Source organism: Saccopteryx bilineata, chromosome 3, assembly GCF_036850765.1.
Source record: "Saccopteryx bilineata isolate mSacBil1 chromosome 3, mSacBil1_pri_phased_curated, whole genome shotgun sequence".
Lineage (NCBI taxonomy): Eukaryota > Metazoa > Chordata > Mammalia > Chiroptera > Emballonuridae > Saccopteryx > Saccopteryx bilineata.
In genome coordinates this window covers 268,607,426-268,630,892 of record NC_089492.1, presented here as the reverse complement: position 1 = coordinate 268,630,892, position 23,467 = coordinate 268,607,426, and the positions used below count along the sequence as shown (strand labels likewise).

The following is a 23,467-nucleotide window of genomic DNA, read 5'->3' as shown; positions in this document are numbered from 1 at the left end:
CCAACACCCCCAGCCTCACCCGCTCTGTTCCTCTTGGCCCAGCTTCCTTGGGAACAGCCAGGCCCAGGCGGTGCTCCTGGCAGCTCCGCCACCCTGGGCTCTGATCCGGGGGTGGTCCCCAGGGGCGAGGGGGGCGGGCAGGAGCTGGGATCTGCTGGGCTAAGAGGCCAGGCATCTGGAGATCCCAGGTCCCTACCTCAGGGTCCACTGTGCTCCAGGCTGGGGTGGATAGGGTCCTTTAGGAAAGGGTGGCTTGAGGTTTTAATCACTTTATCAATGTTTGTGTAATTCAGCCCTGAGATGCTTTTCCCTCCATCTGTCCCCACCATCTGCTCCCATCAGGATTTTCCAAATCATTTGGGACCAAAGAGAGGAGGATGGGGGCTGAGCCTCTGAGGGGTGGGAGGGGCTACCTCCACCTACTTCTCTGAGAGGCTCCTAGGGAGGGGCCTGGGCTCCCGAGTGCCACAATCTGGGTTCAAATGCTAACACTGTCGCTTTCTTGCTGTATGACCTCAGGCAGGTGACTTCCCATCTCTGAAGCCTCAGCCTCCACATCTGTAAAATGGCAGTAACATTATTGACTCCTCGAAATTAGTGCAGATCCGATGAGGCGACACGTGCAAAGTGCTCTATATACAGTAGGTGCTCAAGCTCTATGCGGTCCCCTGGCCACCGAGCCCCCACTGCTTCCCTCCCTGGCATCCTGGGACCATTTCTTTTTTGCTCTGAGAGAGCAGCCACCTCTCACCTCATCCATCAGATGCCGCAGCCATCCCCTCCCCGGGGACTTGCCCTGTCTTCTGTCTCCCAGGGACCCTGTTCACCACTCAGTTCTCTTCACAACCACCCTCTACCCCCCCCCCCAAGACGTGTCTCTTCTCCCTCCTACATGCCTCAGTCCGGGGTGGGAGGGGGCTGAGTGTCATCAGCAAGGATACCCCACCCCTCCCCTGCAAAAGGCCCCATAAAAGACACCTGGCAGCGTTCCGGGGCCACGGGGGGCCTCCTCTGTGTATGCTCATGTCCAGAATTTCAGGCCTGCGAGGGCCAGTGAGGCAGAGAATGAGGCCTGTCTCGTTAGTACTCTGATCTTGGGGAATGTCAAGGTACCCAGGTCACCTGTCTTATCTTTCTGCTCAAAAAGGGGAAGGGACTTGCTCCAAGTCATGTAGAAGTGAGGGACTGAGTCCTCCTGAGGACTGTCCCTCTGCCTCCCCTTCTGGGCTACATCTCAGGGCACGAGGTCTCCGGCCAAGGGCCTTGATGTACAGTGCAGGGAACCCAGAACCTTCCCCTTTTGCTCACAGGGGCCTTCCAGAGCTACTTAGGCTCCCGGGAGGGGAGAAGTGGCTGATGGGAAGTAAGCAGCAGAACCCACCAGGACCCAAACTCTACCCCTGGATCTACCTACCCTACTCACTTGACTTGCAAGGAAAGTCAAAGGGAGGTGGGGGCTGCGGAGGGGCCTGCATTCAGAAGCCCCATCTGGGGAGACAAGATACAGATGAGGGGAGGAACGGGGGGGGGGGGCGGGGGGGCGAGAACTGGGCATCAGAATCACCCTCACGGAGAAGGCAAGCAGCAGGCTAGGAGAAGTAGGCTCCCGAGTGGCTGAGCCGGGAGTCAGCGTGGAAGAGGTGATATTGCGGTGGGAAGGGGGGAGGAAGCAGAGAGTGGCGGAGCAGCCCACGAGAGGGTAAACTGAGATCAACAAGGGCAGGGAAGAGGACCTAGAGCAGAGGGAAGATTCTAGCTTCAGGCAGGCGGGAGAGGGAAGAGGAAGGAGGGGAGGAGGGGAGGAGGGTCTGAGGCAGTGATTCCCTCTCTCCCTGTACCACGCACCACAAGCCCTCCTGGGAGAGGGGAGAGAGCTTGTCACTCAAAGGGCCTGAGGTGGGGGCCGCGCAGCGAGTCTCTCCCCGCCCCCAGGCCCTCAGCAGGAGGCAGCTGGGAACCACCTACGCATGTCTGGCGTCTCTCTCGCTTCCACCGGGGGTCCCAACACCAGCGCCAAGGCACACAGAGGAGCTGGTGTTCTGGGGCGCCCAGCTGCCCTCCCAGTCTTCACAGTCCGGTTCCCTAGCTCCACTAAGACCTCCCCTCCCTGCTTGCCTGCAAGCAGGAGGGACTTAAGGCGACACTGACCATCTGAGCAGCTTGGTAGGGGAACTTGGAGGTGGAGCTACGGTCTGAGCCAAGGCGAGCCAGAGGGCCCAGCTGCTGCCCCAGAACTGGGAGGAGCTGTCCAGTCAGAAGACAAATGCAGTTGGCCTACCTTCAAACTACCTCGGGACCCCCAGACTACCTCAGGACACCGACCCACCTATGCCACCTGCTCATCTCTCTCCCTGAGTTGGCCTCCTCCTGCTCCCGTCCTGGCCTGTAAACCTCAAAGTGTGTTGACAGAAAGCCCGAGTGAGCATGACCTGGAACAGACCCTCTCGCTCTACTCAAAGCCCCAAGAGCTTTCCATCTCATCTGGAATAAAACCACCATCCTAGCCTCTGCACACCGATCTCAGCTTTCCCCCAAACAGTGATCTAATACACTATAGATTTGACTTGTATATTGTGTCTATTATTTCCTGTCTGCTCCTATAACCCCACTGCCTAGAACGGTGCTGGGCACAGAGCTAGCGCTTGATACATATGTGTGCGATGAATGGTTGAGGGCACATGGGTTCAAGTCCAAGCCTTCCACTCACTAGATGTCAGACAAAGGAAAAATCCTTTAACCCCTCTGAACCTCGGTTTCCTCATCTGTGAAATGGGGGCAATAAGGACCATCTCTTAGAGATAGAGAAAGGACAAAATTTAAGCTCAGGATATTGTTGCTGAGGCTGGGTAAAGGGGAAGGCAGCTCCCATCCGAGCAGGAGTTGTGATGGGGTGGGTGACGCTGGAGAAGGGCTGTACAGTCTGTAGGCAGTACACCTCAGAACTCCCAGGCTGGGGATTGATACTCCTCAGCCCTCACAGGCAGAGGCTGGGAGGAAGGCAGGGGGTTTTCTTGATGGCCGAGGGAGTGGGAAGAACACTTTAGATCCATGTTGGGAGGTGGGATTCATTCTGAGAGGGGTCCCGCAAATGAGATGGGGAGTGTCAGGCAGGATATGGGAGTGCACTCTGCTCTCTAAGGCGGAGGTGGGGTAGAGGGCGTGCCTGGCCTCAGAAGACCTAGAGGACTGGAGGAGTGGGCGCCGCCCCCTCTCCGAAGAACCCCTAGCTCAGTTCCGGAATTAAGGTGCGAGGGCAGCGAGGGCATCTAGCGCACCACCAGGATCCGGGTTCGACGTGCGATTTCGAGGCCGGGTAGGGATGGGGGAAGAAGGCGGTGAAGCGACTGAGGTTGCCTTGGCTTGGGAAAGAGGTGTCTGGGCACTGATCTCCTGCCACCCCCTTCAGGCTACCTGAGTCGAGATGCTGAAGAGATGGGGACCTCGATTCTCCTCCCCCGGGGGGTACTCCCTCGTGATGGGGGCGGGGAAGTGAGAGAATCCCCTTCCTTTATTCCGGCAGGGGCGGGGGCGGAGCCTAGTCCATCGTTCCTCCCACTCCCAGGGCTGGAGGGGAAAAGGAAGAACCGGGACTCCCCCCCCCCCAGGGGAGGGACTCCGGGCGAACGCTGAGGGGCGTTTCCCTTGTAGTCCCTCCCCTCGGCCCCCCGCCCGCCCCTCCGGCCGCCTCTGCCGCCGCGCCGCAGCAGTGCCGCCTTCCCTGCGCAGTCGGTGTCTCCGCGTTGCTGGGTGAGTGGGGGCTGCTCTGGCCGGGGCTGGGGGATGCAGGGAGGGGGCATGCCAGAGAGAGGGGGCCACGTCCGGGGCTCCCCAACCCCGCCGCTCCAGCGCCTTCCCGGAATCCTCCCTCCCTGTGCGCAGGGAGTGGGGTCTCCACGGGGGTAAATGCGCGGAGCTCTCCAAGGTCCTGACTATCGAGTGGCCGAGCCGAAGGAGTCTTGCTTCGGCCGCTTCAGAGCGCCCCCTCCAGGAGGGGCCACTCGCCGGGCGTTCTTCCAATGCTGAAAGGATGGAAGCAGGGGCTCGGGGCGAGAGCTGGGGAGAGGTTCAGGGAGGGTCCCCGAAGCAGGTTTCTCAGGTCGAGCTGTGGGTCCTTCCCATTTTGGGGACCGGGGGTCTTTGTGAGACAACCAAATCTTCTACCACCTTCGTTTCCAAGTCTTCCAACTGGAAAGGGCAACTCTGAGGGTGGCAGAGAAGGGGCACCCCTGACCCAGTTCCTTGGACCTTGAGGAAGGGATTAAGGGACACACTTCCCCACCCAGCCTCAGTCCCCTCCCACACACTTGTTCTGTGGGTCCTCAGCTTGGGGCAGAAGAGGCTGATTTAGAAAGGAGGGTGACCAACTTACCGAAACATGCTTATGAGACACTGCTGAGGACACACACAGTTCCCCCAAATGGCCACACAGGCACATCCCCTCATACCTAGTCACATGCACAGATATGCACTTCCACAGATACGGATTGAAACACATGGGGAGACAAATGCAATGCAGAAACCGGGGACACACATGCACACATGAGCACAGGCACTCACACATGCTCACCCACATGTGCAGAGCTTCGTGTAAGTGCACACACAAGGAACCCCCCTCACCCTGTCTCACAACCCCACGCTGGAGTCACCCTGCACCCACTCCCACATCCTTGCCCAGACCGCCTGCTGTCTCCTCTTCATTGCCATCCCCATAGCCCTCCACTCTAAGTTCCTGCACTGAGGGGACCTTTCTGGACCAGAGGAAAGGTAAGTGTTGGGGAACGGTTGGCTGGCTACAGGTCTCCCTGGAAAAGGTCTGAAAGGGCTGCAGCTCCCTCTCCTGGGACCTGGCAGCACCCTTGGGAAGAGAAAGACAACAAAGGTGCCTGAGGGCCCCCTGTGCAACTGGCCATGTGAAAGGTGTCAGCAGGGGAGGTGGCTTGTGAGACATGTGGGGTCGTGGGCTAGTGTCTGGATGCACAGGGTACAGGATTTGTGCTTGCGTGGTGCCCTGTGTCAGTATGTGTGAGTTGTAGAGCAGAGGGAATGCTGTTGTGTGGAGGCATGGTGACCCATGGTGGGAGTGGGCTGATATGTGAGTGGCGTGGGACCCCCCCCCCCGTGTGGATTTGGTGAGCTGTGTACCATGTGTCAGAATGTACTCATTCGTGTATTGTTGTGCATGTGTCTTGTAGCATTTAGTACATGTAAATCACTTATTTATTTAACACTTATGTAGCACTTACATGTGCAGGCATTGTTCTAAATGCTTCACGTGCATTAATTTAATTCCACAACAATAATGAGGTAGGTATTACCCTCACTATACAAATGAGGCAGAGAGAGTTTATGGAAATCGTCCAAGGTTACATAGCTGGTAAGAGGCAGAGCTGGGATTTAAAACCAGGTGGTCTGGCTCTGGAGCTCAGGCTAACACCTACCTTATGCCACCCCTTGTCAGGCACAAGCGTGTGGAAGAACAAGGCAGTGAGTGGGCTGCAGGTGTATTTCATGGTAATCAGGCATATGTGAAACAATGAGGGGGCGGTGGGTAGGAGGGAGGAGGACCAGAGGCCTTTCTGCACCTCCCTGGGCAACTCTGGGAGTCAGCCCTGTCACTCCATGGCTGTGTAACTTAAACCAGGTCACCTCACTTGCTTGATTCTGTCTGCTCATCTGTAAAATGGGAACCATCCCCAGGCTTCAGTTATTGAGGGTGAAATGGTGTGTACCTGTGAAGGCTCAGCGCTGGCCCTGAGGGCCTTGGTAAATGTAAGCCCCCTCCCTTCCCTTCCTCTCTATGTCTGTTCCCCGGGGAAGTGTAAGGTCTGGGGAAATGGTGTGGAGCCCGTCACAGAGGCAGGATGCCTGGGTGCGGACTGGGTGACCTTGGTCCAGCTCCTTTCTCTCACTGGGTCAAAAGAGAGGCTGGGGTGGCTGGTGTCTGGGGACCCTCCTGGAGTGGAGGGGCCAGAAGGGTCTGACCTCTCCTCTCCATTCCTTGACCCTCTCGGGGACCCAGGTGGGACTCGGCTCAGTGGCCATGGGCAAGCAGAACAGCAAGCTGCGGCCCGAGATGCTGCAGGACCTGCGGGAGAACACGGAGTTCTCGGAGCTGGAGCTGCAGGAGTGGTACAAGGGCTTCCTCAAGGACTGCCCCACGGGCATCCTCAATGTGGACGAGTTCAAGAAGATCTACGCCAACTTCTTCCCCTACGGTGACGCCTCCAAGTTCGCTGAGCATGTCTTCCGCACCTTTGACACCAATAGCGATGGCACCATCGACTTCCGGGAGTTCATCATCGCGCTGAGCGTGACCTCACGTGGCCGCCTGGAGCAGAAGCTCATGTGGGCCTTCAGCATGTATGACCTGGACGGCAACGGCTATATCAGCCGTGAGGAGATGCTCGAGATTGTGCAGGTGGGCCCCTGGGCCCCTCGGAATGCCAGGCATGGGGCCCAGCAGCTTCACCCATCAAATCTTTTTATCCTCTTGACAGCCCTTGTGGGTAGGTAGTGGCAGGTGCTATTCTTACAATCCATTTATAAAACCCTTTGTTAGGAAATACTTTTTAATTTAAAGAAAAGTTGAGTAAACGCCTGTGTACCTTTTACCCAGATTCCCGAGTTAACATTTGACCACTTTTATCATTATGTGTGTGTGCACGTGCATGTGGTTTTGTTGTTCTGAACAGGATTCTACCCCTGAATACATCAGGATATATTTCCTAAGAACAGGGATATTCTCTTACATAACCTATAATATGATTATCAAAGTCAGGACATTTAACATAGAAAAAATGCTATTATTTAACTTACAGACCACATTCCAGTTTGCCAACTGTCTTCATAATGTTCTTTTGTTGCACAATCTAGGATCACAAATTGCATTTTATCTCTTTAGTCCCCTTTAGTCCGTTAAGAGTTCCTCAGCCTTTCTTTGTCTTTCAAGATTTTACATTTCTGCAGAGTACAGGCCAGTTATGTTTTATCGATCCTCGTTTACTCAAGAGAAAACAGATGCTCAGAGAGGCAAAGACATTTGCTCAAGGCCACACAGCCGGTGAGTGGGCCACCTGGATTTATGGTCCATATTCCATCTGGATACTCAACCACATTCCAACTAATTAGTTGAGGGCCCACTAATAACCTCATGCTGAAGGAGATGCTTATAGCCATGAGCTCAGTGCATCTTTACAACAACCTCATGAGGCCCAGAGAGGTGAAGTGACTTGTCCAAGGTCCCACAGCCTGTAAGTGGAGTCAAGCTCAAGCTGGCCTCCACTCAGAGCTGCCTCTTGAAAGGGGTCTGGCGTTCAATTCTGGAGTTGTCCTCAACTCTTAGATTGCTCACCTGAAAAATAAGGATGATGATTCTGATCTTACAGGGAGATTTAAGGACCTATACAAATGCCATTTCAATACAAATTTAAGTGTGACATGTTATCTTTATGTCAAAAAGCTTCTAGAGCATTTTTTCCTTCAGTCCAGCATTAAAGACCATCAAGGCTCTGGTTCTATTGTGACCTGTCCAGGTCCTTGTCTGCCATTTTCCTGGGCTTCTGTTTCTTCACCTGTAAGTGAGGATGTTAACCCTTAAGGCTACTATAAGTATAATGTGAGATGGGGACTCTGGCAGAAGGCCCAGTGTAGAACTGGTTCTTGGTAAATGTTATTATTTTCTCCTCTCCACCTCTCTGCCCTAGCAGAATTGCCTTTTCAACATCCTTCGAATGTTGAAAATGCCTTGAGCGACCCTACAAGCTCTTGCTCCCTTCCTCCCGCCTCTCTGAATCCTCTTTCCGTGCCTCAGCTCTGCTACTGCTCCCCACTTCCAACTCACGCAGCCCCTACTGGCCACTTCAGCTTCTCTGCCACTAAGGGTCTGGGTCTGCTCTCTCCAGCTAGAGGAGAATGGACCGCCTTGGGATGTGCTATCCCGCCACCCTCCATGCCATGCCTATCACGAGGGGAAAGCCTTTATGTTGCCAGTGACTCCTGTGGGCCAGGGATTAAATCTCTACTTGATGAGTAGGGAGAGTTCTGAGCGTCCTGGTGGAAGGGTTGAGGTAGCCAGGGTGGTGGACACCAACCAGTGTGGAGGGGTGTTCTTACTGTGGGTTGTTACTTACTGTGGGTGCACTGGTATATACTGGTAAGTCTCAGCCCTGCTGGAGGCACCAGCCAGTCCCATGCCTTGGGCATCCTTGGGACCTCCTGGCTGGCCTCTGCTGTCTGACCACAGCCCATCAGTCAGCCTGACCGCCAGTGCAGACGGAGCTCTGCAAACTCCAGTGACTGATTAATTAATTACAAGTCGGCTCCAGTGAAACAGTGAGTGAGCAGCAATTCCAGACAATTAATTAGGAGGCCCAGGAGTAGAGTTGTCACAAGGGGAACGTTCCCTAAGTCACTCGCTCAGTCCTTCTCAGGACCCTGCCCTGTGGTTAGGAGATGAGCACACTAGAAGGGAAGAAATTAAATCTTGGCTGCTTGGAGCTCTCACTCTGGTGAGCAGGCCACCCTGACCAGCTTGGTGACAGGGGTATAAACATGACACCTGGGATTTGGGGACTGAAGACCAGGACAGAGCTGAGGATGTGGTGGATGAGTAATAATTATTATACAAGCTGCTGTTTACTGACCACTTACTCTAGGCAGTCACTGTTCCACACAAATGATTTCCTTTAATCCTCTAGTCTAGACAATCCTCATGAGGGAGATGATTACCCCCATTTAACAGATGAGGAAACTGAGGCTTACAGAGGTTAAGTACTTGTCAAAGGCTACATAGCAAATAATTAGTGGAACCAGGATGCCACGCCAGGTCCACCTTACTTCAAAGCCCCCGCTGGCCACCAGTGCTCCACAAGCAGCTAAGGGTAGGAGGTTCTAATCTGGTCTCTGCTATCAATTCCCTTTCTGAGCCTCTATTTCTTTTTCTTTTCTTTTTCTTTCTTTTTTTTTTTAAATTTATTTATTCATTTTAGAGAGGAGAGGGAGAGACAGAGAGAGAGAGGGGGGGGGGAGGAGCTGGAAGCATCAACTCCCATATGTGCCTTGACCAGGCAAGCCCAGGGTTTTGAACAGGCGACCTCAGCATTCCAGGTCGATGCTTTATCCCACTGTGCCACCACAGGTCAGGCTTCTTTTCTTTTTCTAAAGATTTTATTTATTGATTTTATAGGGAGAGGAGAGAGAGGGATGGGGGGCGAGAAATATCAACTCACAGTTGCTTCACTTTAGTTCATTGCTTGTTGTATATGCCTTGACTCGGCAAGCCCAAGGTTTTGAACCAGTGACTTTAGCATTCCAAGTCAACGCTCTGTCCACTGCCTTCAGGCCAGGCAGAGCCTTTATTTCTTATCTGGAAAATGGGAATTACGATATATACTTTTCAGGGCTGTTGTGAGGTTTAGAAATAATGCATGTAGCCTGACCAGGCAGTGATGCAGTGGATAGAGCATCAGACTGGGACACAGAGGACCCAGGTTCAAAACCCCGAGATCGCTGGCTTGAGCCGAAAGTCACTGGCTTGAGCAAGGGGTCACTCACTCTGCTGTAGCCCTCCCCCCCCCCATCAAGGCACAAATGACAAAGCAATCACTGAACAACTAAGGAGCCATAACAAAGAACTGATACTTCTCATCTCTCTCCCTTCCTGTCTGTCTGTCCCTATCTGTCCCTCTCTCTGTCTCTGTAAAAAAAGAAAGAAAGAATGCATGTAAAGTACCTGACAGGACACCTAGTTGGTGCCTGATAAATGGTAGCTAGTATTATAGCTCCGGCAGAGGCAGTAAACACCAGCAGACCTGAAAAGTGCAGATGTTTTAGTGTGGCAGAACCACCTCTCAGGGGAGGCCTGATGGTGGAGAGGTCAGAGGGAGCAGAGTGTGAAATACTTTGAATGCCAAAGGCCAAATGGCTTGGACTTGGTACTCCGGCCAGTGGGAGGTGCCAACAGCTTTCAAAAGGGAAGTTCCTTCTAGATGCCAGGCGCTGTGCTAAAAACTAGCTAGATGCTCATGGTCCTTATTAGTATGCTGGGCACTAGGAACAATCCAACAAAGGCGTAATTACTTTCAAAGAGGTGTGTGCCAGCATATGGGCCCTGACCCAGCTTGGATCAGAGAAGGGCTCCCTAAGAAAGCACCATGCAAACTGAGCCACAAGGAGGAGTGGGAGGCAGCAGAAGAAGCGTGGGGCAGCATCCAGGAGCTGAGTGCACGGCAGGCCTGGAGGGAGGCCTGTGTATGACTGGAAAGAGGGGGCGGTCCGCTGGGCTGGGGACGTGGTGGTAGAGATGTGTTTGGAAAGAGCTTTCAGAGGCAGCGCGGGGGACAGACCCAAGGAAATGAGGCTGGAAGAGACCAGTGGGAGGCTAAAGCCGGATAAATTTATGATATGGCAGAAGGGAGGCAGGCTTCTTGGAGGTGGTTTCAGTAGCAAAAAGCTAGAAAATTGAGCCCATCGGCCTCGTTCTTGAGCTCCAGGAACCAGCCTATTCCACAGGCCAAGTCCTGGATACTTGGTGTATGTTTAGTGCAAAAACCTTCCTTCGCGTCGCCTCCGGAGCTCCTGCACATGGTGGCGGCAGCCCAGGGCTCAGCAGAACCCAGGTTGTCCCCGACCCGGCAGATGCTCATTTGCGTTTATTTGCATAATATTCTCCGCCCCCTCTGGGCCCAGCTGCCTCGGACCTTCCAGCTTTCAGTGCCGCCCAGGGCTCCTGCCGGCCACAGCGAGACGGCAGCACAACGCCCCCTGTCGGTCACCGAGCGCGGGCAGCCGGGAGTTTCTGACAAGCAGCCCTAACCCCGTACTTACCTGGAAACCTTCGGCCCCGAGGTCCTCCCACATCTCTACTCAGCCCCTGCACTCGACCACCCTAAAATTTTAGGCGCCCCCTCAAAGCTTCCTGCTGCTGGGTCTTTGTATATGCAGACCCCTCTGTCAACAATTCCTTTCCCGCCTAGCGCTGGTTAGGGTCCACTCCAATAGCGCCCCCTCTTCTGGGAAGCCTTCCCAGACCCTCTTTCCTGAATCCCCCGGTTCCCTACGCCTCCGTGACCCTCTCCCACCTCAACCCGGCGGGAGCGACAATCGTCAGCGTACCTGGGGCAGTTTTTGAAGGGTGGGGGGGTGCAGGCTCAGGCAGCCTCCTCTCACTCCCTGCCTTCCCTTCCCTACCTCCAGGCCATTTACAAGATGGTTTCGTCGGTGATGAAGATGCCGGAGGATGAGTCGACCCCAGAAAAGAGGACGGAGAAAATCTTCCGCCAAATGGACACGAACAACGACGGTGAGGGGCAGGGGCGGGGCAGGGCGGGTGCCACTCCCCTTTCTCTCCCGCCCCTCAGTTCCTACCGCCTTCTTCCCCTTCACTGTTTCCCTCGCCCTGCAGGCAAGCTGTCTCTGGAGGAGTTCATCCGCGGGGCCAAAAGCGACCCGTCCATTGTGCGCCTGCTGCAGTGCGACCCCAGCAGCGCCTCTCAGTTCTGAGCGAGAGGAGCCAGGTTCCCCCTCCTCCCTGCCTTCACTCGCCCCCTCCCGCTCTCAGCTTCCTCTCCCTTGTGTCTATCCAGGCTGGGGTCAGACTGGTCCTCCCGTGCAGCGTCTGCACTCTGGGGGAAGCCTATGGAAAAGGGGACCCTGCAGCCCCCCCACAGCCCAAGCAAGCAGTTAGCACCCCCCAACCCAAGAGGAAAGATCTCCTTTGGCAATGATAGGGAAACACAGGCTCTGGGTGGATCCTCCCCTCTGAGAAAGTCTTCCCATACCTGGCTATCAGAATCTCAACCATCCTCCCTCCCGCCAGCACGCACAGCCACGAGGCCAGACATCCCTCCCCCACTCACCGGGCAAGCTCCCCCACCCTGCCCCCCACCCTGATAGACCTCAGCCTGCATGGAGAGGCCGGGGTGGCGGGAGAAGCAAGCGCAGGTGAGGACACTGTCTTTTTATTTGGAGGGGAGAGAAGGATGGGGGGAGGGGAAGGAAAAAACTTCCTTGAGCCATCCTTCCCTGCAGGAGGGCCTCCACCCTTCCTGCTCCGGCTTTTGTTGGCCTGGAGGCCATGCTGCAAAAGGAAAACCTCCCAATTCCAGCATCCAGTTGTGAGTCCCATGAACCCCCACCTGCATTTCAGCACTTGGATGAACACAGATCCACAGACCCCTCCGTGTATTTTGCCTCCCTCAGACACAGACACACAGGCCCACAGAGAGATGGGCAGATCACCTAGAGCCCCCCCCCCCCACACACACACACACACTGCATCCTGCGGGAAAGAAGCACAAGGCCCCCTGGCTGAGCCCCTCCCCCGCTGCATGCATCCTTGTGGAGCATCTCTGTTCTTTATAATAACTTCAGAATAAAGTCTCTGTTTCAGTGCAGTGGGCTGGGTGGCCAGGGGAGGGGGTTAAAATCCCCACCCCAGGTCCCTGAATGGCCACAGAGCCCTCTTGGGCAGGCTGCAGGAATCCTGGCCTGGTCACAGTGCAGACTCATGGGTCTCGGTGAGGCAACAGCTGTCAGAGGGTCAGCCGCCCAGAGCTTGGGCAGCTCATCAGGTCATGGCCCTCCATCGGCTCTGGGCTCTCCTGCATCTGTGGGGACACAAGAGGCTGCCAGGATGTGGGGTCTGGGTCTGGGTTTCCTCCTCCAGGACACCCAGGGAAATGGGAGGAGGGGAGAAAGGCTGGGAAGATCTCTGAGGCAATGCAGCATCACTGCATCCTACCCACCAGAAAAGAGCCAGGCCACACCCTTGGAGTGCCCCCAGTTTGAGCCCAGATACCCTCCCTCCTCCCTCAAATCCTGGGCCTTAGGTGAACCAGGTGTCAGCTGTGTGACTTAGCTGGGAGGCCTGACCTCTCCGAGCCTCCAAGCCTCTCCCTATGGTCCTTGGGAGAAACCAATTGCTCCATTTCTCAAGTGGGGGCACCATGTAGGTGAATGGGGGCTTCCCAACAAGGCTCCCAGAGTCAAGGCTGTGGAAGGGGTGGCAGATCTTACCATGTGGTGGCTGCTTTTCCCCCACCAGGGCCTCAGTTCCAGCAGCTGGTGTGCAAGCTGGGCACATCGCACAGCAAACACACTCTCTGCCATGCAGAACACAAGTGAGATGGCCCAGAGGCACAGGCTGGAGCTCTGCAGGGGCACAGGGGGCAGAGATGGCCGCAGGGGTTGGAGGGGGAGGGCGGGACTCCGAGAACCCTTCCCACCTCTGATGAGCACCCCCCGAATGACCCCCATCCCATCCCTGGCCTAAGCACTCACATAAATGCGCGTAGGGTCGAAGGGACAGTCGGTTGCCAGCGCCAGTAGTTTAGGGCTCCCAAAAGTGCAGGCGGCCAGCAGTGCCCGGCCCTGGGTGGCAAAGGTCACGACGATCGAGGCCAAGAGGCCAAGAGCACAAGTCAAAGAGAGAAGGGCACAGGCCACGCTTGAGCTAAACACTACCCAGCGCTAAATAAGAGAGGCCACTGGTCAATGGACGTCAGGCTCAACCCTCATGGGCAGCTCTGGCCCATGGGGTTAGCTCACCCCCATCCAAGCAGGCCAGGCCCTTCCTACCCTTAAGCCCGATCCCAGGAGGTGCCACATACCAGGGGGATGCTGGGGAGGTAGCGTGACAACACGATGGCTGCAATGCCCGAGGTGATGACCTGTGGGGAGGCTCAAGTCAGCCCTGACTCCCCTGCTGTAGGAGAGTGGACAGGGTGGGGGTCAGGGCCACTCTCGGATACAGATTCCACCAATGCCAGCTGGAGCCCCCCAGACCACGTCCTTCTCCCCTGTTGGCCTTAGCCTCATTACCTTGATCTGCAAGGAGGCACTGGTTCCTCATGGTCCAGTCCTGAAGAGATGTTTCTAAAACAGAGCCACTTCCTGCCTACAACCTCTGTGATGCACCACTGCCTATAGCTGTGTATCTCAAACAGGGACCTGTGTAGCCCAGGGCCACGGGGGCATGTACCAATTTATATATGGCTTGCCTCCCTGGAGTGGAAGAGATTTTAGAAGCTAAGTAACTCAGCTGGCAAGGAACTAAAATCAAAGTAAACAAGTCAAGACACTTGATGGAGTTGAATTCAAAATCTTAGGAGTAAACTGTGTCAGGCTCTGGCCTCAGTCCCATCAGCTTCTTACCCCACCCTGGCCAGCCTCTTCCCTCATTGCCCTGGATCTGGACACCCACACTCAGCCTGCTCACGATGCTGCCCACACAGTGCCCTCTCGGTAACACCCCCGCTTCACCTGTCTTGGTTCTTCCTCCTGCAGGCACCCCTAACCACCCTCAGCCCCAACAGACAGGTGTGTAACCCACCAGCAGCCCTTAAATCTTTCGGCCTCCGTTCAGCCTGGCCTCCTCCCTGAGCTCCCTCACTGTATCGGGCGTGGGTTGCACCCACAGGAGGCAGGTGATGTGAGAGGAGCTCAGCAACATCTTTAATTCACTGTGCAGCCACAAGTAGGTGCCTCAACCTCTTTGGGCTAAGTCCTGCTCAAGATGAGCTTATGGAAAAGCCACTGGCTTTGGTGTCAGACACAATCATTTCAAATCAAACTTGGCTTCTCTGTATCAGCAGGAGGCTGAGTGAGTCCCTGAGTCTCCATCTCCCCCTGTAAAGTAGTGATAATAATGACCCCGTGTTGCTGCAGTGAGAATGAGGAAATGAGGGGAGAGCGGAAGCGGTTCAGCCTGGAGCCCGTCCCAGTGGACCTTCTAACCCTGAGCTCTGTCCAGGTTGGTGAGAGGAACAAACAGTAACAGTAACTCCAAGGGACACCACACACATCTGCGTAGCCCTCCCCTGTCCCACTGGCTGAGGCATCCCCTACTTGCTGGGGCCTGTGATCCTTCTTCACCGAAGTGTGGGGCCCAGCAGGCTGCCAAGCTTTGAGCTTCATAATGGAAGGGAGGGAACGGGCTTAGAGAGAGAAATAAGTCTCTTAGCCAGGAGGCGGCAAGGAAGGAACTCAGACACGGATGTGCAGATGTTGCCCAAAGGCTGTGGCCACCTCTGCTACTAGTTGGGAAAGAACTTTATGAACTTGAGAATTCTGAGCCCCTTCAGTTACACACTCATCAAACAAGTACTGACATCCAGCCATAACCATGGCTACCATTTATTCAGTATTTACTGTAGACCAGGCCTAAGGCTAAGCTCCTGATAAATTGTTTTTTTCAGTGTCTCCAGAACAGATGTTAGCCATTCCTACCTGCACACCTCTGCATCTGCCATTCTCTGTATGTGGAATGTTACCCCAGCTTCCTCTACTACCTGTTGGCCCTAGCATGCCACATACCTGGGTTATGCTAATAGAGCTGGTCTTTGAATTCCTACTCATCCATCAATACCCAGCTCAGGGGCCTCTGCCTCTGTGAACCCTCCTGAACTCTCCCAAGCCGAGCTGATGCTCCTTCCTCTGTCGAACGGTGCCTTGCCTACTTCCCTAGTATTATGATAATACTAGTTCACAGTAGTGAGCGCTAAACATGGGCCAGACATGGTACCAAGCACTGCATGTGGATGATTCATTCAATACTCATCAGGACCCTCTGAGGTGGACACTGTTCTGATCCCCACTGTACAGATGAGGAAGCCAAGGCAAAGAGAGGCTGAGTGGCTCGTGCAGTTGGTAAGTGGCAGAGCAGGGGTTAGTGCTCGGGCTCTCTACGGGCCCATCCCAAGCTCTGGGTGGAGACTCATCTAAGACCTTTCAAGCCCCCTCCAGTCCTCACCATCCCCCTGACAGCCTGGTCATACCACAATGGCAGAAGTGACAGAGAAGATGTTGACCACGCAGTACTGCAGAGCCACAGCGTCGTGGGGGGCAGCCACGTAGCGCAGCACGGTGCCATGCAGTAAAGCAGCTGCGATGAAGCTCACGTGGCCCAGTACCACCAGCACCAGCCCTGTCTTCATCAGCACCTTCCGGAAGGCATCCACACTCAGGCCACCTGTGGGGGACAGCTGTGTCAGGGCCATGGGTGGGGCTCATTAACTTATCTTCTCTGAGTCTCAATTTCTTCATCCAGAAAAGTTCACAATGCCTTCCTGAGAGCCCTTGGAATTCTACAGTTGGAAAAGCATACAGCTGGTACATAATAAAGGGTGGTAGCCCTTGTCAGTGCTCAAGGTCGTGAGTGGCAGGACTAGGATTTGAAATAAGGTCTCTAGCTCTAGACCCACAATCTTCCCACTCACTACTTGCTACTGTGAACTAGTGAGCTACTGTGAACTCAGCTCCCATTCATTGGTTTATTTATTCATGTGTTCATTACACATATGCCACTGAGTGCTTGCCCTGTGCAAGGCCCTAAGGTACCACAGTGAGCTTGGCAGTTATTGTCCAGGACTCAAGGAGCCCCTAGGCCATCAGGCAGGGATTAGGTCCAGCTCAGGATTCAGTCTGGCAGATAAGGGCCTGGCACACAGTAGATAGTTAGCTCACAACTGCTGAACTGAACTGCCTAGAACTGAACTGGTTGACTTGAGGCAAGAAGCTCAAGCCTCTGAGTCTCCATTTCCCCATCTGCAAAATGGAAAGAAAAAAACCTTGTTTCCCAGTGGGAAAGGAGGGGCATGCCCTGGGGGGGTGGATAGGGAAGTGGGGGTGGATACCCTGGGAGTGCTGGGAAAAACAAGCTGGTGGTGCAAGGGTACTGGTTAGGGACCCGGCAGGTGGGGTGGGGAGGTGTCAAAAGAACACTAGGAACTCTAGCAAATTCCCAGTGGCCAGGTGCTCCAGCCCCTATCAGCACTCCCCCAGGAGCATGGAATCCTCCCCCATGTGTCCTGGCTCTACCCTCAGACACACACAGCATGCTGGTCCCCTGGCCTTGCTGGCCCTTTTACACCAACCAGCCAGCTCTGTTACACTAGAAAGCCAGGTCCCCAGAACTAAACAGCCCCTTCTTCCTTAGCTGCACCTGGTGGGACGTGACTGAGTCCTAGACCTCAGTCTCCCCATCTGTGGATTATATTTCATGTATGGGAATTCTATAGCTAAAAAAAAAAAAAAAAAAAAATCACTAGATTGAATATTCTTGGGGACCCTGTGCCAAGAGGCAGTTCCTAGGAATCATGGAGAGGTGGGGCCATCCTGTCAGATACTCTGTGTGACCTTATACCAACCAGCCCCTTTCCTTTCTGAGGCCCAGATTCCTCCTCTGTAAAATGGGGCAGGTTTGGTCTGGCGGTTCTGAGAACCTGGAGCCTGCAGGATTCTCTGGGGCTGGAGCTGGACCAGATGTAGGAGAACCCGAGGGCAGACGATAGGCTGGGCAGGCATGTGGAACTGGAATGGCATCGTGAAGACTAACTGCCAGCCAAACAGGATGGGGCATGGCAGCTTCCTCCCAGGGGCCTGACCACCTTATCGCATCCACCCACATACCCACCCACCTCACACTCCAAGCGCCCTGGGCTGGCTCATGAACAACAGCAACATCCTAGATTCCAAACTTTGGTCAAACTGGAGGTATAGTGCCAACTTGGGGCTGTCCCTGGAGCACTGGACACAGAATCTGAGGGCAGGCTCTGGCTTCTCTGTTTCTAAGTCACCATTCTTGGAGCAGTTAGCTGTATGGTTGGCACCATAGTCTAAGTTTATCTTCACTGTATCCCAAGTGTGTGTGTGTGTGGGGGGGGAGCTACCATCCCCATTTTACAGACAAGGAAACTGAGGTTCACGAGGTCTCTTAGTAGAGAGTGGGGACTCCCCAGGTCTGTCCTGTCTGCCAGTGGTCCTCGCTTCCCCTCCCGGTTGGGAGAGTGGAGGATATGGAAATGGGAACCCTTTGCAAGGCCGAGGAAGCTAAGGCAGGCAGCCTCTGGCTCAGAACTCCCTGGGCCCCGGACCCCCTCCCCTGCTCTTTCTTCTGGGAGAAGTGGGGGCTGCTCTCGCCAGTGATTTCCCCAGCCTTGGGGGTCCCACCTCCGCAAGAAAGGAAAGTGGCATGCAGAAGATACCAGCAGCCCACCTCCTTTCAGATTACTGCCGAGGAAACTGAGGCTCAAAGTGGAAAATGACCGGCAGATAAGGCGACCGGGACGGGCTCCCATCACAGTGCTCCGCCCCGCCGGCCGAGTTGGGTGGGCTCCCGCCTCCCGGAGCGAACCCCCGCGGCTCACCCAGGCGCAGACACATCTCGGCTCCCGCGCGGGGTATCCGCGGCCAGCTCAGCAGGGCTCCAGAGGCTGCGGGCGGCCTGGGGGTCCCGCTCCCATCCTGCTGCGGCCGCTGAGCGCCCCGCAGCCGCGCCGCGCCCACTTCCCGCCCGGAGCCCGGGCTCGCCAGCAGCCGGCCGGCCTCCCTTCCCGTCACCCCCCGGGCGGCCCTGCCCCGGGAGGGCCCTGGCAGCTGGCTTGCATCTGGGGCCGGTCAGACCGGCTGGGCAGCCCTTCCTGACCCGCCCGGCTGAGTCACAGGGCTGGCCCCACCCCCGCGCCCGCCTCGGATCCCGGCTGGGACCCGGCCGCCCCTTGCACTCCTAGCCCACACCTCTACTTCAGTGATGCCCATTTTACAGATGGAAACAGCTCAGAGCCGATCGTCCAGGCTAGGAAGTGTGTGTATGTGAGTGGGGAGTGGGGGGTCGTATGCATATTAGCAGTGGTTATTGTGACCTGGAGGGCATCTGGACGGAAATCCCCAGAGTGAAGATTGAGAATCCAAATCGTTCTCAAGGATGGGGAGAGGCAGCAATTGGTAGTGAAAGCACTGGCTGGGGACCAGGGTCTGTCCCTAACTTGCTGTGTGACCTCAGGCAAATTGCTTTCTCCCCTGTTCCTGGCTGGAGCTTTACCTGTCTTGGAGGTCTCTGTTCCCTCATTAGAAAATCAGGAATAATAATTTCTGCCTCGTGAGATCGCTGTGAGATAAAATGAGACAAGAAAATGCTTTGAAAACTCTCTAGAGTATTTTAACGAAGTATAGACCTGGCAGGAGCACATATGTATGCCAGTAGTCGCCGCCGTCGTGGCCATGCAAGTGCAGGTTCCCACTGGTTTTGAGCAGACAGTAAAGAAACAGTGGAGCCAAAGAATGGTGGGCCATCCTTTATTAAAGTCTCGCACCGGCCAGCCAGCCAGCCGACGAGCACCACACAGGGAAACACTTCCCCTCCTGTTCTACAACCAGGAGAATCTTCTCCAGTTCCTTCCAGAATCAAGGCCCCACCAGTCTCAGCGGAGCTCTCAAGAGCCCCTCACCTCTGGTTCCCCATCTGCACACCTTCTCTTTCTCTGCACAAACTCTGCATTCTCTTACTCTGCAAACATGGCATCTCCCTCTTTTTAAAACTTTTTGGCGCAAAAACCTCTCCTCCAGTGAACATTAGCAAGACAGTGGTCCCTCCCAAGCAGGAATGCAATCCGCAATTTCACAGACCACATACCTGGCACTTACCAGCACCATTTTTTAATACTAAAAGTGAGCAAACTCAAAAAATACAAATTTTACAAACTCATTTGCTCAACAACATAGTAAGAGCTTTACTAATCCTGGCTCTTGGTTACCCCTTTCCTGTGCCAGGGCGGATCCGTGCCCCCTCTGTGTTAGATCCTTGGCATCCAGAAGTGGACTTGCCCGAGTGCCCAGCTGGAAGGGGGGGGAGATTCCCACCCAGGTCTAGTGCCTCTGTTCTTCAACGTGTGCCCCTTCACCTCACTGGTCAGTGCCCTGGAGGACAGGGAATGGTTTGATGGTATCTGGGTGCTCAGCCAGAGCCTGGGACACCGGATGTCCATTGAATGTGTGCCTTTCTGTACAACTGCACCCGTGCCTACCATGTGTCTTGTGTGTTGGGCACCTGGGTCAGCACCCACAGAGCCTCTGGAGTGTTAATGGAGCACATTAACACCAAAGGAAGGGGTGGAGCCCTCTGGAAGAGGTCTGGAAACCCCTGTGAAGCAGCAAACCTCCACAGTTAGGCAGATGTGCTTGCCTGTCCTATACTGTCTGAAGGGGGACAGTGCATGACAGGTGCAGGGGTGGGAAGAGAAGCTTGTAAGGTAAAGGGCAAAGGGGGAACAGTTCCTCAAGCCATCCGGCTGGCCTTTGAGTGTTGGTGTCCATGTGGTAGCCTTTTAGTGGGGCAATCGGGCAGGGCTCGTCCATATTGTAAATGGTCACACTTGTATTTGTGACTCAGCAATTCCACATCTAGGTCTTTACCCTGCACACCAAAGAATGCAAAGATACACATGCTTTTAACAATGTTTGTAGAGGAGCTGTGCCTAATAGCAGTAATAGCTTCAAAATGACAACCGAGAGAGGTGTGGGCTGGAGGGGAGCAAGAGGAAGGGTTTTGTTTTTTGTTTTACACATGGCTATATTGTTGAAGTCTTAAAGTGAGCACTTATTTATGTCTTGCTTTTGAAAGAAAGAGAGAGAGAGAGAGAGGAAGGAAGGAAGGAAGGGGAAGGAGGGAAGGAAGGAAGAAAGGGAGAGAGGGAAAGTGGAAGGGAAAGGGAAGGAGGGAGGGAAAGGGAAGGAAGGAAGGGGGGAAGGAGGGAAAAAAAAGATAGGAAAGGCCCCTTTATCACCACTACTGTGCCCCCCTCCACCACCAACTTTATGATGACAAAGGCCACCTACCAGGAGCTGCCCTGGAGAGCACATGTGTTCACTGCAAAGCTGATTTCCAATCTCATGTGTGTATATGCAAGTGGCTTCTCAATCAGCCAGTGTCAGGCAGTCCTCTTGACACTGAGCCCTTCTGGGGCCTTCTAGAATCAGGTTGAGGATCAGACCTTATATTTATTTTTATTTTTAGTTTTTTTTGTTGCTTTTTGAGAGAGAGAGAAAAGAAAAACAGAAAGGGAGAGAGAAGCCTCAGCTTGTTTCTTCACTTTAGTCGTGCATTGATTGCTTCTTATAAGTGCCTTGACGGGGGATTAGACTGGTGACCTCAGACTCCAGTCAAGCCAGTGACCCTTTACTCAAACAAGCGATCTTGGGCTCAAGCCAGGAACGTTGGGCTCAAACTGGTGACTTTGGGATTGTATCGATGATGCTCAAGCTGGCGACCTCAGGTTTTCAGGCAACCTCAGAGTTCCATGTTGACACTCTATCCACTGTGCCACCACCCCTCAGGTGAGGACCAGACCTTTTAAATATTGCTTTAAGATGCATAGATAAGGATTTTTCTCTTTTTATCCTTGGAATAATACTAAGAGTGAAAGATTATCATCTCGTTTTACAGATGAGGAGATTGAGGCAGAAGGTAAAGGGCTCTTCAGAGGCCCCACAGCGAGTATCAGTGGTAGTGCGGAGACTTGAATCAGGCCTGCCTAACTGAGAAGGCTGCCCTTGACTTCTGAGTGTGGTTGGGGACAGTGGGGAGTCATAGCTCCCAGGGAGTGGGCCTGTTTTCTGAAGCCTCTGAGGAGGAAGGTTGTTTCTCCCCAACAGCTTCCTGGCCAGGGCCCAGCCTGAGAATCCTGAAATTATTACTGTTCTCTTCCTTATTGCCAATCGGCCAAAGTCCATTAGTCCAAGCCACCCAGTGTCCCTTGCCTCTGCCCCACCCCTCTGCACACTGGCCTTAGGTTTCAGGAAGAACCTCAGGCCAGAGCTCTAGTCATTTGTCCTCCGCCAACTCACTGTGACACCCTGGCAGCTCACTGTCTTTCCTGGGCCTCAGTTTCCTCACCTGTCAAATAGGGATAATGATTGCTTTCCCTGCTTCCTAGATTTCTGAGGCATAAGTGACTTGAGGGATATGAGAGCGGGTTGAAACCTAGCCAGAGAAATACAAGTAGTAATTCTCTCTCTTCCTGGAACATTTAACAGCCAGGTGTGGCACTGAACTGGAAAGGCTGGGTCTTCCCAGGGCTGCACAGCTGGGGATGGGGCCTCAGGCTGCTGTCCCTATGCAGCCCTCATCACCTAAAAAAGGCTCCCCCCCACAGATTACAAGAATAGTTCCTCCATGTAAATAAAACAATCACATGCAAACCCTATATATTCTAATTTAGGTAGATGTATACACGTACATCTACCTAAATAAGACTAAGGCCAACTGATTATGCTTGTCTGAGGAGGCAGAGGGGACTTTTGTGTGCTTATTTACAATTACAAATTCTAGATCAGGGGTCTCAAACTCGCGGCCCGCGGGCCGCATGCGGCCCGCCGAACAATTTTGTGCGGCCCACAGACTAATCCACGAAGTTCAAAATATTTTGGATAAAATTAAGTAAGCCTAGGGGCCTACTTGTATTTTTCATTTCTCTAGCATCCTAGCTAGATATTAGCTTAGTTAACAGCAGTTGTGATGTGAATTACAGTTTCTGGTCGTTTTGTGACACTGAGTAAACTGCATGTACGATTGTGCTTGTTGTACTGATTTTTTTTTGTTTTCAACTGCAGTGAGAAAAGTGTTGCGTAACAGTTGCCTTTTGTAGACCTAGTGCGGCCCGCGGAACGGCTGTGATCTTGCTCTGCGGCCCACATGCTGAGTTGAGTTTGAGACCCCTGTTCTAGATGGTATGAATGAGGCATTTGCTTTTCTGTCACTTGGCTCTACTCTGCTATCCCATCTCATCACCTCATCTGTCTCCCACCCTGACACCTACCTCCATCCATTAAAGACTGGGGCCAGATGTTCATCAGGCAGTCTGTGCTAAGGTCCTGTTGATCCATGTGAACGACCCTCCCATACTCCTCCTTGTTCTCCTTGGTGACCTTCGTCATGACCCCAGCCATTCTCTGGGGCCATATCTTGAACAACGCCCTCTGACATCCTAACCTCAAACATCCATGAAGGACTCTCCTATAGCATGTCCATCTCCTAACACCCTCTGCCTCATCCTCTGTCTTCACAGAGGCCACTGGCCTCTGTTTTCTCTTGTTCAGTTAGCCCCTGCTGGCCTCTTCACCACCAAACCTACACCACAAAGCTGAGCATCTAAAAGGCCAGTTCAGTTGTTTAGGTGCGAGATAAGTGTAGGGGACTTGGACTTGGACCAAGATAGCAGCTATGGAGCCGGAGAGCAGAGGGGAGATTTGAGATGTGATTTGAATGCACACTAGAATTTGAAAAACACCATTCTACACCCACTCACCTCCTTACTTCTTCTCCTACTTGCTCCTCCAGCCCCACAGGGACACGACTCCACCCCACATCCTCCCCTTTTCTGCTAAGTTCTTCCCCTCAGCCTGCCAGCATGCCCAAGTCTCTTCACCTTACAAAAACACACCCTCCCCTCAACTCCCTTTACATTTTTGTTACCCTCTTTCACCGCCTTTCCATTCCCCTCCCAACTTCCATACTGCCTCCATCTTCCCAACTCCCCCCTGCTCCCCAGTCCACAGCAATGTGGTCCAGCCCTCTGCTGGAAGAGCCCTCATCTAGGTCAACAGTGACGTCTAACTCCTCTGAATCCAACGGAAGCACCTCTTCCCTGGTTTTCTTCCTCCCTCTCTGGTTGCTCCATCTCAGTCTCCTGTATGA

General features: G+C 54.0%; 2 protein-coding genes across 5 annotated transcripts; one reads left to right on the top strand and one right to left on the bottom strand.

Moving 5' to 3' along the window:
* The first annotated feature begins 3,703 nt into the window (after positions 1 to 3,703).
* Positions 3,704 to 12,325, top strand: HPCA (hippocalcin). 3 transcript variants are annotated; one of them, XM_066269744.1, is made up of 4 exons: positions 3,704 to 3,747; positions 6,020 to 6,418; positions 11,194 to 11,299; positions 11,402 to 12,325. In XM_066269744.1, the coding sequence occupies exons 2-4, from the start codon at positions 6,041 to 6,043 to the stop codon at positions 11,497 to 11,499; spliced, it is 582 nt and encodes a 193-aa protein (XP_066125841.1). In that variant the 5' UTR covers positions 3,704 to 3,747; positions 6,020 to 6,040; the 3' UTR covers positions 11,500 to 12,325. The 3 variants fall into 3 exon arrangements, with proteins under 3 accessions (XP_066125841.1, XP_066125842.1, XP_066125840.1); XM_066269745.1 differs by lacking the exon at positions 3,704 to 3,747 and adding an exon at positions 4,636 to 4,764; XM_066269743.1 differs by lacking the exon at positions 3,704 to 3,747 and adding an exon at positions 5,638 to 5,769.
* On the bottom strand, positions 11,942 to 18,393 carry TMEM54 (transmembrane protein 54). Of its 2 annotated transcripts, none has more exons than XM_066269746.1 (6): positions 18,144 to 18,393; positions 15,774 to 15,967; positions 13,608 to 13,667; positions 13,279 to 13,368; positions 13,015 to 13,149; positions 11,942 to 12,605 (listed from the first exon to the last, which is right to left on the bottom strand). In XM_066269746.1, exons 1-6 carry the CDS (start codon positions 18,157 to 18,159, stop codon positions 12,531 to 12,533), a joined length of 570 nt encoding a protein of 189 aa, XP_066125843.1. In that variant the 5' UTR covers positions 18,160 to 18,393; the 3' UTR covers positions 11,942 to 12,530. The 2 variants fall into 2 exon arrangements, with proteins under 2 accessions (XP_066125843.1, XP_066125844.1); XM_066269747.1 differs by having other exon boundaries at positions 13,279 to 13,467; positions 18,144 to 18,383.
* Between the last annotated feature and the right edge of the window lie 5,074 nt (positions 18,394 to 23,467).

Bases quoted from the DNA above. Each gene is read 5' to 3' on its own strand.
- HPCA (XM_066269743.1), top strand. From the start codon at position 5,719: ATGGTGTGTACCTGTGAAGGCTCAGCGCTGGCCCTGAGGGCCTTGGTA. The intron at 6,419-11,193 runs GTGGGCCCCTGG...CCCTACCTCCAG, and splicing joins AGATGCTCGAGATTGTGCAG to GCCATTTACAAGATGGTTTC. The intron at 11,300-11,401 runs GTGAGGGGCAGG...CTCGCCCTGCAG, and splicing joins AATGGACACGAACAACGACG to GCAAGCTGTCTCTGGAGGAG.
- TMEM54 (XM_066269747.1), bottom strand. The intron at 13,668-15,773 runs GTATGACCAGGC...GCCTCCCCACAG, and splicing joins CTGTCACTTCTGCCATTGTG to GTCATCACCTCGGGCATTGC. The intron at 13,468-13,607 runs GTATGTGGCACC...TCTCTTATTTAG, and splicing joins ACCTCCCCAGCATCCCCCTG to CGCTGGGTAGTGTTTAGCTC.